At 53.9% G+C, this 14,415-nt stretch overlaps 1 protein-coding gene across 1 annotated transcript; it reads left to right on the top strand.

The window, feature by feature from the left end:
• The first annotated feature begins 60 nt into the window (after nucleotides 1–60).
• On the top strand, nucleotides 61–14,362 carry ALKBH4 (alkB homolog 4, lysine demethylase). Its single transcript, XM_049903863.1, has 3 exons — nucleotides 61–220; nucleotides 6,218–6,415; nucleotides 10,566–14,362. Exons 1-3 carry the CDS (start codon nucleotides 95–97, stop codon nucleotides 11,151–11,153), a joined length of 912 nt encoding a protein of 303 aa, XP_049759820.1. The 5' UTR covers nucleotides 61–94; the 3' UTR covers nucleotides 11,154–14,362.
• The last annotated feature ends 53 nt before the right edge of the window (nucleotides 14,363–14,415 follow it).

The raw sequence follows: 14,415 nt of genomic DNA, 5'->3' as shown, positions 1-14,415 counted from the left end.
GCGGGCCCTCGGACCACGTGTCCAGCGGTGAGGACTACAACTCCCAGCGGCCCACGCGGCCCCGCGCCTGCGTCCTGGCTGCCCGGGCGGGGCTATGGCGGCGGCGACGGTGGCAGAGGCACCAGAGGTCCTTCAGGAATGTGGCTGCAAGGGCATCAGGACCTGTCTGATCTGCGAGCGGCAGCGCGGTGGTGACCTGTCCTGGCAGCTCCCTCCGCAGGTAAGGACTGGGACATGGACCGCGCCCACAAACTCCATTCTACATATGGGGAAACTGAGGCCCAGATTAGTCACGAGACGGGCCAGGACCAGACTGTCAGGAGCCCGGGGCGTTGCAGGGTGAGGGGATGAGGGCTTTGAGGAGTGGTCTTGGGTGTAGAGAAGGGGCTCCTCCACGTGGGGTGTCGTCCAATCACAGTTCACCTCCGGGACCTTGGGGAGTGTGTCAGCAAACCTCGACCTAGCCCCTCCCTGTCTGGTGCTGAGCTTCACGGGACCTGGGGAGAAGACAGAAAGAGTGAGGGTGGGGGAAGCCAGGGCAAAGGGGCCCCAAACAACTTGGACCGAAATTGTCCAAAAAGAAAAAAAAAATCGTTGCTGTTCAGTCAATTCTGACTCATAGCGACCCTATAGGACAGAGTAGAACTGCCCCATAGAGTTTCCAAGGAGCGGCTGCCAGATTCGAACTGGCGACCTGGTTAGCAGCCAACGCTTAACCACTCAAGGAGAATATTAATTCCTATTTAACCAAAAACTTAACCCACTGCTGTGGAGTTGATTCTGACCAATAGCGAAAGTGGGTTTAGGGTTTCCAAAGGTGTAAATCTTTAGGAAGCAGACTACCTCATCTTTCTCCCCTGGAGTCTCTGATGATTTTGAATTGCGGACCTTTTGGTTAGCAGTGATCACTTTAACCACTGCGCCACGTGGCCTGGAAATATTTTAGTTGGCTGCAAGCACGGTCCATGTTGGAGCTGCTTAGACAAAGGCCTGGGGGAAGTGCATGTGCTTGGAGAGTGGAGTGAGGCTCAGGCTGGAAAAAGCAATGGAGCCTGCCGACGGAGACGCCTGTGTGTCCACTGAGCAGGGTGGATGTGTCCTAAAGTCCACAGGGAGCTCCTAAACGGTCAGATGTGAATTTTAAAAAGCTCCTGGGGTAGACTGAGAGGCATGGTATGAAGGTATGGAGGCTGGGAAGCCAGTGGAGAAATCTCTGCGGTGTTCACAGTAGAAGTGCTGGGGGCCTGAAACAGTTCAGGCTGGTGGCCATAAGCCTGGAGACATGGGGCACTGTGGGGTGGCACCATCCCAGCTTGGATGGTTGTTGGATGAGGAGAGCAAGATGTCCAGTGCGAGGGGTCCAGGAGACAGGAGATGGTGGCCCAAAGCTCAGGAGACATCTAAGCTGAAGTCAGAGGCTGAAGGTGAAGCTTCAGGGGGCGAGAACAGTGAGAGAAGAATGGAGGACCAGCAGTAGGGCCCTGGGGATGGGAGCAGGGAGAGAAGAGAGGCCACAGAGGGCCAGGGTGGAGCTTTGATGGGCTTTGCAGTCCTAGCTGGGCAAGCTCTGGCCAGAGCCTCACATGCAGGAGCAGCTATGGTCCCTACCTCCTGGGGTTGTCCTGAGGATTAAAACTGAGTGGTACATATAATCCAGCAAATACTACGTTAGGTTCTAACTCTTACGTTAGTCAAGAAAGCCAGAAGAACTTATGGTGGGCCCCTAGATAGTTTATGATAAGGAGATGACTCGGGATGGGGGCTGGCCACACAAGAAAAGACCAACCATGTGATCAGAGGTTGGGACTTTGAGCTATGTGATGTCAGCTCAGCCTCCAGGGGAGAGGAGGGGGCTGGAGATTGAGTTGAACAACATACAGAATGATTTAATCAATCATGCCTACATAATAAAGCCCCCAATAAAACTCTGGACACCAAGCTCAGGTGAGCTTCCTGGGTTGGCAGTACTCCTTGCGTGTACTGGCACATATCGTCGCCGGAAGAGAGTAATTCATCCCTAAGAACACAAAAGGTTCGCCTTTGGAACTCTCCCGGTTCCAGGTTCCACTCTATGTGTCTCTTAGGCTGGTTCTGATCTGTATCCTTTGGCTATAATAAAACTGTAATTTTAAGTATAGCACTTCCCGAGGGTCTGTGAGTCGCCTTAGCAATTTATATGAACCTGAGAGAATCCATGGGGACCCCCGAATTGGCAGCAGGCTGGACAGAAGGGAGGATGGCCTTCTGGACCCCTGAATTTGCAGCTGGTGTCTGAAGTCTTGGGCAGACTTGGCAGTCTGGAGGACTGTGCCCTTAACCTCAAGTTTGGTTAAGTCATTGTAGACATTATAAAGTGTATTTCATAAAAAGAACAACATTTGCTATAATAAAAAGCAGAATATAGAATTATATGTACATTTATAGCCAAGTTAAAAAAAACAGCAGTCGCATATGGGAAAAGACAAAGATAACATGTAAAATTCCAGCTGAAGGGTTGGGGGTTCAGGGCTGCCCGGGGTGCCTCAGAAGAAAGCCCTGGCAATCTCCTTCCAAAAAATCGGCCATCGAGGACCCTATGGAGTACAGTTTTGCTCTGATACATATGAGGTCACAATGAGTTGAAGCTGACTCAATGGCAGATAAAGGTTAGGGAAGAATTAGACATAAATGGAAGAAGTCAAGCTGCAGATAATTTTATCATGAAGAAAAACAGGCTTTTTATAGGCAACAGAATGTCAAAGTAACAACATGGGTGGCCAGTGAGAAAAATATACCATACCATGATATTCTTTAATAAACCCTTCCCGTGTCTAAAGGAATGCACAAAGTTTTCCTCTTGTAATGGATCCATTCGCTCCAGGGCGGCAAAGAAAGCTGCATCTTCACTTCTGACAACCCAACAATTTGCTCTGCACAGTGAAAGTATTGTGTGGGCCCATGTGCATAAGGAGAAACAGCAGAGACCAGCTGTTTTGATCAGAGGCCTAAACGCCAGCAAGAACGACATAACTCGGAGTCAGCAAGACACTCCTTTTCCATAGCTCTTGCAAGATTTCAAAGTCACTGCAAGGAAATAAAACACACGTCTGTAAGAGTTCATTGCCCCCGTGTTTGACTTTTTACGCCCCCGAAGGACCATCACACCGTGCCGCCATCTTCAAGTATAAGTCTGAAGCTAAGTTTTTCTGCTCTGATGCACTGCTAGGCTGCATGATTGGAACTTGCTGTCCCACGCACTGCCTTCGTATCATCCCAGCCGAGAAACAAACTTTGCCGGGAGCTAAAAGCATTGCCTTACTCCTAATGAAGGGATGCGGCCAGGCTATTTTTAACAAATACCAAATATTAACACCAGGCCGAAAGTATTTCCACTACTACAGAGGTTTACCAGTGGCTCACCAAGGAGGTGCAGGCAACTGTCCAAGCCTGAAATGTGTTTTTTTTTTTTCCTTAGTGAACACTGTTACATGCTTCAAGACAAGATCAACCTAAACAACTCCTTGCTTAAAGGCAAGTCATTCTTCCTCCATTCAAATAAATGGCTGGGGAGGAGTACTTAAAAAAAAAAAAAAAAAAGGCGCTATTCCTTTCTGTACTAGAGACCAACAGTGTTTGTACCATGTTCTTTAGCTCCTTTGAATTTTAAAGAGACCCTTGTAATACTTTCATCCCCTGGGATAGTAGTAAGAAATGCTTTTAAATCTGCAATGAGCCAATTTCTTCCAAGCTTTGTGGGTAAGCAAATACCATTTAAGGTTGATAATAAACGTGCATAATTTTACGACCAAATAAACTTCTAATTGATATTTCCCCTCAAAAGAAAGAAAGAAAGTCGAAGAGGAAAGTGTATCAGAAGCCGAGGGAGGGATTTTAGAAGCAGTAATAGGGTCGCTATGAGTCGGAGTTGACTCGACGGCAGTGGATTTGGTTTTTTTGGTTTCGATCAGCAATACGGAGCCCTGGTGGCACAGTGGTTAATAGCTCAGGCTGCTGACCAAAAGGGTGGCAGTTCGAATCCACCAGCTGCTCCTTGGGGACACTGTGGGGCAGTTCTGTACTACAGGGTTGCTGTGAGTGAAAATCGACTCGAAGGCAATGGGTTTGGGTTTCTAATCAGTATGGGGAGCCCTGGTGGCACAGTGATTAAAGCACTTGGCTGCTAACCAAAAGATTCCATGAGAGAAAGATATGGCAGCTCCCATAAAGATTTACAGTCTTGGAAACCCTATGGGGCAGTTCTACTTTGTCCTACAGTGTTGTTATGAGTGGGAACAGACTCGACGGCAGTGGGTTTGGAATCAGCAGTATGGCACATGGGGGAGGCCGACTGGAGGGAAAACCAAAAAGAGACTACAAATGTGACAGTTGAGAGAGTGAGGACCCCTGGGGGAGATGCTGGGGTGAGGGGGCAGGAGGTGAGGAATGAGGTCATCAGGGAGGCAGAGGGTGCAAGTGCAGGACATAATGGTGGGACAGGAAGGGAGGAGGTTGGGCTATAGCTTGGAAGGAGACAAGGCAGGGATGTTCTTGACTTTCTCAGAGTGAAGGAGACCTGAGTGCATTCCCAGGTCATGGGGAGAAGAGGAAAAGGAGCTGGAAGAAGGTTAGTGAGCAGCAGCTGAGGGAGTGAGGAGCTGGGAGATCAGTGCTGCACCTGGGAAGGAGCTGGATTTGAACTGAGAGGGAAAGAAAGGTGAGAAGTCTGGGAAGGGAGGAGGGGTTTTGGGGGAGCCAGAGTTGAAGGCCTGCTCTGTGGAGTGGATGCAGCAAAGACAAGGGGAAGCTGGTCCTTCCTGGGGTGAGGTCTGGTCCTGAGCATAGAGGTAGACCTGCCTTTCCAGTTGGTGGTCTCCCTGGCTGTGGTGGGGATGGTGGGCATGATCCTGAGCCACTTGACCATTGACTCCTGGAGAGACCCCAGGAAAGCTGTACCATGGCTTGGGGGTGGGGAAAATGCTTCTTGGAAGAGGTTGGTCCTCAACCTGGCCTCCCAGAGGCGACAGGCATGGCCAATCCATGAGAAACGGGTGGAGCCAGCAAGGCCCAGAAGAGATTGTGGGCACACAGATAACAGGGGAGAGGTGTCAGCGACTGCATCAGTGTGGGTCCTCCCCCTGGGAAGCAGATGCAGAGATGGAGTTAGGAGTAGAAGAGACTTATGGGGCAGGGGGTGGTAATGCTGTAAAACAAACGGAGGAAGCAGAACTGATTGGGCAGAGAGAGCTTCCGACCACCATGTAGATTGGCACAGTCATGGCCAATCCAAGCAGCAGCTCTGGGCAAAGACTGCCAGCAGGGGAGGGCCACGCTGGGCAGACACGGCCAGGGCCAGGCTCAGCATTGCTGGGGCTGCCCGGGAAGAGCTTGGCCTCAGCTGGAAACCTGAGGTAGGTCCTGAAGGCACTGCAGCAGGCCGTTGTCCACGCACTGCACTCCTGGCGGACGAACTGCAAGTTCTGTCTGGTTTTGAAGAGAGTCCAGCAGCAGGCCTCCGGGGTGGCCACAGAGGAGGGCAGGACCCAGAGAGGCCCTTGCCTCGGCTGCTCCGCTCTGGTCTCCCAGCATGTGCTGCTCCCCTCTGCACAGCCCCAAGGGCTCAGGGTTGGGGTTCACATATTCCTTCAACCCCTGGCCTGGGCTGGGTGCTTTCACAGGTCCGCTCCTTCAATCCTTTCTCCCACCGATGACACTGGGGGAAGACTGGAGCCGCCCCGCCAGTGACATGGTGACGCTGTGGACTCACTGCCTGCTTCCTGGCTATGCAGCCTCGGGCCACTTCCTAACTGCTGAGCCTCAGTCGCTGCATCTATAAAATGGAGATAACTGCCTTGGCTGTGAGGATGCTTTCCCTTTTACAAAGAAAGAAAGTGAGAAAGGGGCCTTGCTGCGAGCCTTTCGCAGAGGCCTTGGCCCTGGGCAGGGCTCTGCCCCACGCCCTGTGTGGCCTGCCTCCAGACTCCAGCTGCCTTCCAAAGTGGCTCCGGGGACATGGCGAGGGCCAGAGGCACCGCTTGCTCTGCAGCTTTTGATCTGAGTCTGAGAAAGAGAAGGCTCAAGGGCAAAGACGGAAGTCACCGGACTTCACTAAGCTTAAAGACAGGGAAGAGTGAACCATTGGAGACCCCCTCAAAGGCAGCTGGCCACCAGGCAGGGGCTGCTCCCAGGGGGTACCTTCGAAGGGCTGCGATGGCTCCAGCACCCTGTCTTTCTTTTGCAGAACCCAGACCGTTTCACTTACTGCTCCCACACTGGCTGGGCAGTGGGTGCCGAGGAGGCTGACTTCGAAGGGTGGGCCTTCCCCTTTCCAGGAGTGACACTGATAGAAGACTTTGTGACCCGGGATGAAGAAGCTGAGTTGGTGCGTCTGATGGACCGTGACCCCTGGAAGCTCTCACAGTCTGGACGGAGGAAGCAGGTGCGCCGGCCAGAGCTCAGGGACCTGTCACGTCGCCAGGGGGCCCTGTAGACCCCTCCTTGTCTCAGAGACCTTTTGCTCACCCTTTCTCCCACCTGTCTGACCGGGCCTCTCAGGGTCCTCCACCAACACCCCCAGGATTGTTAGTGGGCAAGCTTCCCCTAACCTCGGGACCGAGGGTGGCAGGGGTGGCCCAGGGGTGTGTGGAAGGGAGGGCCAGCTGAGTCAGCTCAGCTTCCCAACAAGACAGCATCGAGGCTGACTCCAAGGCAGATGCGGCTGCTCCATTCTCTATGCCCCTCTTCCCAGCTGGCTTCAGGATTTTCTGAAGGAGGACCCCTTGCCGCCACAGAAACTGCCAGATGCCTTCACCTGCCTGGCCTCCCTTCACGTCGTGAAGTTCTCTCTCCATTAGCTGTATTCCTCCTCTCACGCGTTCCAGTGAATCTCCTGGCCTCGAGGTCCTGGGCCTCCTCCTTCCTGCCTCAGTCCACTCCTCACTTTCTAACTCACTCCTTGCTACCTCACAGTCTTTGGCCCCACCGGCTCCTGCGGCCCATCCGTCCTGCCCTTCCCTTCTCTCACTCCTCTTATCTGTCTTACCCAACGTCAACGCCATGACACCTTATTAATCATCGCCCTGCCAACTCCCTCACCCTTTGGCCCTCATTTCATTGTACTCGTTTTGCTAAACCACAACCCTGGCAAGCCCACCTGCCTGCCCCGTGCCTGCTTCTGCACCCAGCCCTGGCCGAGAAGCAGCGCAGCACGTAGCCCGTGATAGGACTCCAGCCCGTGACAGGCCTCCTCCACGAGGGTCTCCCAGTGGAGCTGGGCCCTCCCCACTCTCAGCAGCCACACTGGGTCTTTCAGGTCATCCATACCAGCACTGTCCTCTCTGAGATCTTTTCTCCTCCTCCACACCTGCTCGCTCTCTGCAGATGACCTTGCCTCACTGGGCAAAAGGACACACATGTACCCACCACCTGTGTGTGTGTGCAGACGGCCACCGTCTCTCCTGCTGCTGAGGCTTTTCTCCAAGGCCACCCTATGCCCACCTGTGCACAGGGCCCTGTCCCCCCTCTCCTAAATGCCACAGCATTTCCCACTCCCGCCTGCAAGGTTAGCCTTGCCCGCTACTCTGGGTCTTTGCCATCAGCATACCAAGAGGCTCTGGGGCTTTCCTCTTTGCAACAGAATTCCTTGAAGTTGTTTATCCTCACTGTCTTCAATTCCTTGTATCCTACTCAAAAATGGCTTCCATCGCTGCCCTCCATGACCTGAGCCCCACCTCTCGTCTAAGGCTTTATCCCGTGTGCCTAGAGCAGCACTCTGACGCAGCTGATAACGCCTTCCTCTTTGAAACACTTTCTTTGCTCAGCTGCCACTCCTCTCAGGCTGCCTCTGCCTCCTCTCCTGGCCTCCTCAGGTTGGCGGGTCCCCAGGCCCAGCCCTCAGACCTCTTCTCTCCTCCCTGGGCCCACTCCCTCAGCGAGCTCAACAAGCCAGGGCTCTGAACGCCGCCTGTGTTTAGAAGATCCGAACATTAGCCCAGGCTTCTCATATGCATCAGACCCTAAAATGGTCCCGGTTCTCCCCTCATATCCCCTCATTGGGTCCCAGCTCAGCAAATTCCATCTTCCACCTACTCAGCCCAGAAACTTTGGGGCCTTTCCCAATTTTTCTCTCATCCTGCACTTCCAACCTATGGGTAATTCCTGTCAGCTCTTCCTTCAGAGAATATCCTGAATCTGGGCATGTCACCCCGTCTTCTCTGCTGCTACTCGATCCAGACCTCCAGCTGCCCCCGCAGTGGCTTCCTGCCTCAGCCTTGCCTCCTCTTCGGTTACTTTGCAGTAAAAGTGGCCCATAAACCTGTCAGATCGTGTCTCTTCTCTGGTAAAAACTCTCTAGTGCTCCCCATCGCCACGGAAACACCCCAGTTTGTACAATGACTTAGAAGACCCTGCTGATGTGGCCACCCCCATCCCCACCCCGCCCCACCGCACTAGCCCGACTGCCCGCCCCTGTGACCGTCGCGTGGCCTCTTGGCTGTTCCTTGCCACCCCCAGCTCAGTGCATCCTCCGCAGCCCCGCCTGGCTCCGCTTTCCTTGGGGAGGGCCTCCGCGGGCAGGCCTGCCTTGTCTGGAATTGCAGCGCCACCTCAGGGATGCCTCTGTTCCTGCCTCTCGTCTTCTCAGCCAGCCTTTCACTTCCTGCCCTGCTGGCAGGCAGCCTGGCCCCATCTCTCCCCACCGCTTGCTGCTGCTGCTGCCCAGTGGGGTCTGCAGGAGCCCACTCGCCCCGCACCCTGGGGCAGGCAGTGCCTGGGAGAAGGCAGACGTCGACACCACGTAGAGCCACCCTCAAGGTGGTGGCTAAACGCTCCCCTCTTGTTCTTCAGGCGGCAGTTCTGAGGAGCGTTTTACAAGGTTCCTCCCTAATGTTTTATTTTATCCTTTTTATCTTTTTAATGTACTTTATTTTTTAGTTTAAGTTTACAGAAAAACTGCACAGTTTCTCCCATGAACATCTTGTATTCGTCTGGCACGTTTGGTGTAGCTGATGAGCTCATGTTGATAAACTGTTAGGACTAGTGTCCACAGGGAAACCCTGGTGGCGTAGTGGTTAAGTGCTCCAACTGCTAACCGAAAGGTCGGCAGTTCGAATCCACCATAGCTCACACTAGTGTTTGCTCTTTGTACAGCTCTGCGGGCTTTCAAGAATGTATAATGTCATATGTCCACCATTACGTGTCATGCAGAATAGTTTTCACTGCCCTAAAAATGCCCTGTGCTCTCCCTATTCGCCTCTCCCCCCACCCATGGACCCATGGTAACCACTGATCTTTTCACTGGCTCTGTTGTCGTTGCTAGGTGCCATGGAGTCCATTCCGACTCATAGCAACCCCATGTGATGGAGTAGAACTGCCCCATAGGGTTTCCTACACTGTCATTTTTACTTTGGCTTATTTATTTTTATTTTGCTGTTGTTGAGTTATTATATCTTTTGATATGGTTCACATACCATAAAACTCACCTTTTTAAAGCGTATGCTTGAGTGATTTTTAGTATGCTGACAATGTTGTACAACCACCATTACTGTCTGGTTCCAGAACACCCTGTCACCCCAGAAAGGAACCCGATACCCATTAGCAGTCATTTCCCATTCTCTCCCCCAGCCCTAGGCAACCACTAACCTACTTCCTGTCTTCTGTGGATACGCCTGTTCTGGACATTTCGTATAAACTGAATCATACAGTATGTGGTGCTTGCGTCCGACTTCTTTTCCTGAACATAATGTCTTCAAGGAAACCCTGGTGGCGTAGTGGTTAAACGCTACGGCTGCTAACCAAAGGGTCAGCAGTTTGAATCCGCCAGGTGCTCCTTGGAAACTCTGTGGGGCAGTTCTACTCTGTCCTATAGGTTTGCTATGAGTCGGAATCGACTCAACGGCACTGGGTTTGGTTTTTGGTTTAATGTCTTCGAGGCCCCTTCATGTTGTAGCGTGTGTCAGCTTCGTTCCTTTTTATGGCTGAGTCACATTCCCTTCTCTGCCTAGGCCACACTTGGTTTATCAGTTTACCTGTTGATGGGCATTTAGGCTGTTCCTGTTCTGGCTGTTGTAATGTTCCTGTGAACACTTGTGTGTACATTTTTGTGTGGACATATACTTCAGCTCCCCTGAGCGTATCTGTGATTGGAACCGCTGGGTCCTATGGTAACTCCATTCTCCCTAATGGTTCTGAACCTCAGCTGACCCCAGGCTGACCAGCTCTATAATGTGGCCTTGGATTGGCCTTCTCTGATCACTCTTCCCACATGCCCACTCTTTGGGATCACATCCTAGAATAAAATACCTGCAGGCAGGCCTTTTGTCTCTAGCTTTGCTTTCTGGGAACCTAGGCCAGGACAGCCCTTCCCCTGGCACCTCACGTCCCTCCCCTGCTTTGTTTTCCCCCTTGGCCGCCATCTGATACATGCTGTATTACGTAGGTCTCCGCGGTTGCCTGCTGGAATGCCAGGCCCATGAAGTCAGGGGGTTCTGCCCATCTCATTCACTGAGATTAATGTCTTCGGACCCAACACATGGTAGACGTTTTGGTAAACTCAAACACTTCTCCATTTCCTTTTTGTTCTCATCCTTCAGGACTATGGCCCCAAAGTCAACTTTCGCAAACGGAAGCTGAAGGCTGCTGGCTTCAGAGGCCTGCCCAGCTTTAGCCGGGAGGTGGTGCGCAGAATGGGCCTCTACCCCATCCTGGAGGACTTCCGGCCCGTTGAACAGTGTAACCTGGACTACTGCCCTGAGCGGGGCTCGGCCATTGACCCCCACTTGGATGACACCTGGCTATGGGGGGAGCGGCTGGTGAGCCTCAACCTGCTCTCCCCCACGGTGCTGTCCATGACCCACGAGGCGCCCGGCAGCCTGCTGCTCTGCCCAGCATCTCCCGGCTCCCTGGAGCCCATGGTGGAAGGTGTGGTGGCCTTCAGTAGGTCTGTCCTGTGCCAGGACGTGGAGGTGGCCGTCCCCGTGCCCCGCCGGTCTCTGCTTGTGCTCTCTGGCGCAGCACGGCACCAGTGGCAGCACGCCATCCACCGGAAACACATCACAGCTCGCCGCGTCTGCGTCACCTTCAGGGAGCTGTCAGCTGAGTTCTGCTCTGGAGGGAAGCAGCAGGAACTGGGGCAGAAGCTCCTGCAGATCGCCTTCTCCTTCCAAGGAAGACCCACGTGAGCAACCTCATGTGGGCGGAGCCAGCATGGTCCTGCCCTGGGGTGCCAGGCCCACCGAGTGACCGACCTACCTATTATCGACCTACCAATCATTGGGATTAAAGGGGGGCCCGGACAAGGGTCTTTTTCCCAGCTCATAAGGAAATCAGCTTGACCCTTGCCACCACGTTTTGATGAGAATGCACCTCAGGTCCGGCCCCTTCAACCCACGCTGTGGCTACTTTTGGGTTTGATTATTTATCATAGTTTTCAGAGAGTGGGGTAATTTGAGCTTAAATAATTTTGGTACCATTTAAAACTGTGTCCTCCTTTATCCGTTTCTTTAATGCGGTTTCCTAATTTTCCCACCATTTGGGGAGCATGTTGGATTGGAGAAAGGAATTGGTAGAAGACTTGAAGTTACTGTCATTTCAGACTTCAGAGCCTTGGTGAAAGCTTTTGAGTCAGGCTTAGCCTGCATCACTGCTGGACCCTGAGGGGTGGGGATCCAATGAGGGCAGGAAAACCCGAGAGCCTGCTTCACCCTCACTGCAAATAATGCTGTTAAGAAGTAACAACAACCACAAAAAAGATGCTCCTCACCTGCCAGGACCCTGCGAGGTTGTTCACTTTCTTGGTGCTGGTGCTGTGTGGGGCACTCACCTGGATGGGCCGGCTGCCCCGGGGTACCTGTGGGCAGGTGAGGAGCAGGCCACGAGGTTAGGCGGATGGTGGCCAACCCTTGGGCTGTGTGGCCAGCCCTCCCGTGCTGCTCATGAGAACAGAATACACTGACTCACCACCCATGTGCTGGGAGCCAACTCAGCGGGAGCCGGCTCACCAAAGCCAGGGCAGGGTCATGATTGGGACTGGTTCTTACAGACACACTCGCAACACCTGGGAGCTGTCAGCGGGGAGGAGCTGCTGGTCAGCGTGCACTGTCTGCTAAGCCCCATTCCCAGCTGCCGAGCCACTGCTGGGTCTGGAAAACCCTGGGAAAGACGAGAGAAGCTCTCAGATTTCAAGTGGCTGTGAGAGGCCCAGCTGCCTGGCGGGCGATACGGCAAGTGGACTCCCAGACAGCTCAGTCAGGGGATGGGGATGGAGGACAGCTTCCCAAGTGTTGTGACCACCACACAGGGTGCTCGCAGGCCCATGCAGGACCAGGGCTGAATGTCAAGTGCAAGCCCAGCCTGAGCTCCAGCCACCCCTGCTGCATCTGGCAGGAGAGCGGCTGGTGGTCTACTCCAGAGGGCCTGTGGGAGTCTGCCCCTGACAGGCTGGGCCTTAGAGCAACCCCACCCCTGGGTGGAGCCCACAAAGAGCCTACCAAAAGGGGCTCCACAGGGAAGTACATCTGGGAGAACCTGTACCCTGAGCCCTCCATGGGAGAGGAGTGTTAAGGCTTGGGGGACCCACTCAGCAAAGAAACCTGCCTTACCCCCCACACCAGGATAACCCAGAGTTTGCCAGACATTTGGGCAGTTGGCCCTTCTACAATGCTGCAGAACACACTTGAGGGAATGTTCCCTTACAGGATAGTCAAGGTGGCGACCCCAATAGTTGAGTTTGTCTTTGAAGCTACTATATGAAGACTGTCAGGCTATATGGGACCTGCTGTCTCCCACACTGACACCTCCTCCAAGTGAGGACATTTACAGACCAACCAGGATGGGGCTGTGAGAGTGCAGGCTGGGATACTTCACTCACACCTGGCTCTTGGGTACCAGTGCACGTCACGTTTCTGAGGCATTGGTCCCCAGCAGTCAGAGTGCAGGGTAACTAACTGCTGTTTAACCCTGTGTTTTGGATAACTCCTCACGCACTCACTCAGCAAATGTTAAGTACCAGACACATTTTGTACAGACCAGCGTGTCAGTTCTAATCCTCTTTCAGTCTCAAACTAAGGAGAAGGCGCAAGCCTGTGATAATACACTCATGGAAGTATCTGCTCAGAGGGCAGCTTCCTATCCCGGAGTAAGTCAAGGGGTGGCTCAGCTGATGTTCCTCAGCCTGACCTGCTTTGGGAAGACACCAGGGAAGTTGGTGCTGTTTATTTATTCTGCGTGGTGGACAGCGAGGCCCAGGCTGGCCCTGACTTGGGAAGGGGTGCTAAGTGCAGTCCAAGGAGCATCCTCTGGCGTTAGTCCTGCCTAGACCTGAGTACCATGTCCTACAGCAACTTGTGGGAGGTCCAGTGGGCAACTGGAGCTGGAAAGCGGGGTAAGCAGGTTCTCAGTGGGCTGGCAAGGGGGCTCGGAGCCCATGCAGAGTGCTACGACCCTACTACTCAACCTGCCAAGTCGAGATGTGAGTCCTCAACAGTCTGCTGGGTGGGTGGTCACAGGGTTTCTCTGGGGCAGGCTTGCTGGGCTCCCTGCAGAAATGGTCCACAGTCATCAGTGACTCCTCCTGCCCCACCTGTGATGGGGTGTGTCTTTTTTCTCTTTAAGGAAACTGCAGCCCCCCCCATTTTAAGTGTTCTCTTGCTTGAGGGCTTGAAAACTGGGCCAGCAGGCTCGCTGGCACAGGCCACTGTGCCGACCCCACACCTCTGTGCCACCCATGGCCCTAGGAATCCTCTTTTCCTGGGCTGAAGAGGCAGTCTGGCCTCTCTGGACTGGCAGAACACAGGCACTGCCAGCTGCTTTGCACTCCTGGTTCCTTGGAGCCTCTAGGATGAAGTAACAAAGTTGAAAGTAGTCAAGGATGGAATTCTTTGGAGAAGGTGGCCTCTACCTGGCTGGCTGTGGGAAGGGTGTTCCTGCTGCCTGGTGGGCAACCAAGGCTGGCCCCGGGGCTACGGGTACCTGCTGTTGGAGAAGGCACCGCAGGACGCGAACCTCGGTGGCTCTCTCTCCTGGGGAATGTGGGGACTTGCACCCTGCCCCTGCCCAGATGGGCTCTGGCCCAGCTCAGCCACACCCACGGGTGGCCCCCTCCCTGTGTCCACATACACAGGTGGCCCCTCCCTATGTCTGCGAAGGGAGAGCCCAGCCAAGGAAGGGAAGCAGCAGGCAGAGGCACTCACTGCTCAGCAGCACCCCCTTCTCTTGGGTCCCCAGTGGCGTGGCCGGAGCCTGGCAGCATGTCAGTCTGACCAAGCACCCCACCTCTCCATCCCAGAGATGTCCACTGCCCACTGGCCCCCACAGCACTATGGCCAGTGACCAGCAATCAGGAGGTGGTGGTGGGACTTCAGAAGTGACCAGTCATTCCAGGATGCATGCATGGCCAGCTGTGCAACAGACACTAGGGAAAGACAAGGCTTCGCGTGCCACCCC

This window comes from Elephas maximus, chromosome 12 (genome assembly GCF_024166365.1).
Source record: "Elephas maximus indicus isolate mEleMax1 chromosome 12, mEleMax1 primary haplotype, whole genome shotgun sequence".
Lineage (NCBI taxonomy): Eukaryota > Metazoa > Chordata > Mammalia > Proboscidea > Elephantidae > Elephas > Elephas maximus.
This window is presented reverse-complemented; position numbering and strand designations above follow the sequence as displayed.

Bases quoted from the DNA above. Each gene is read 5' to 3' on its own strand.
- ALKBH4 (XM_049903863.1), top strand. From the start codon at position 95: ATGGCGGCGGCGACGGTGGCAGAGGCACCAGAGGTCCTTCAGGAATGT. The intron at 221-6,217 runs GTAAGGACTGGG...TTTCTTTTGCAG, and splicing joins CCTGGCAGCTCCCTCCGCAG to AACCCAGACCGTTTCACTTA. The intron at 6,416-10,565 runs GTGCGCCGGCCA...CTCATCCTTCAG, and splicing joins AGTCTGGACGGAGGAAGCAG to GACTATGGCCCCAAAGTCAA.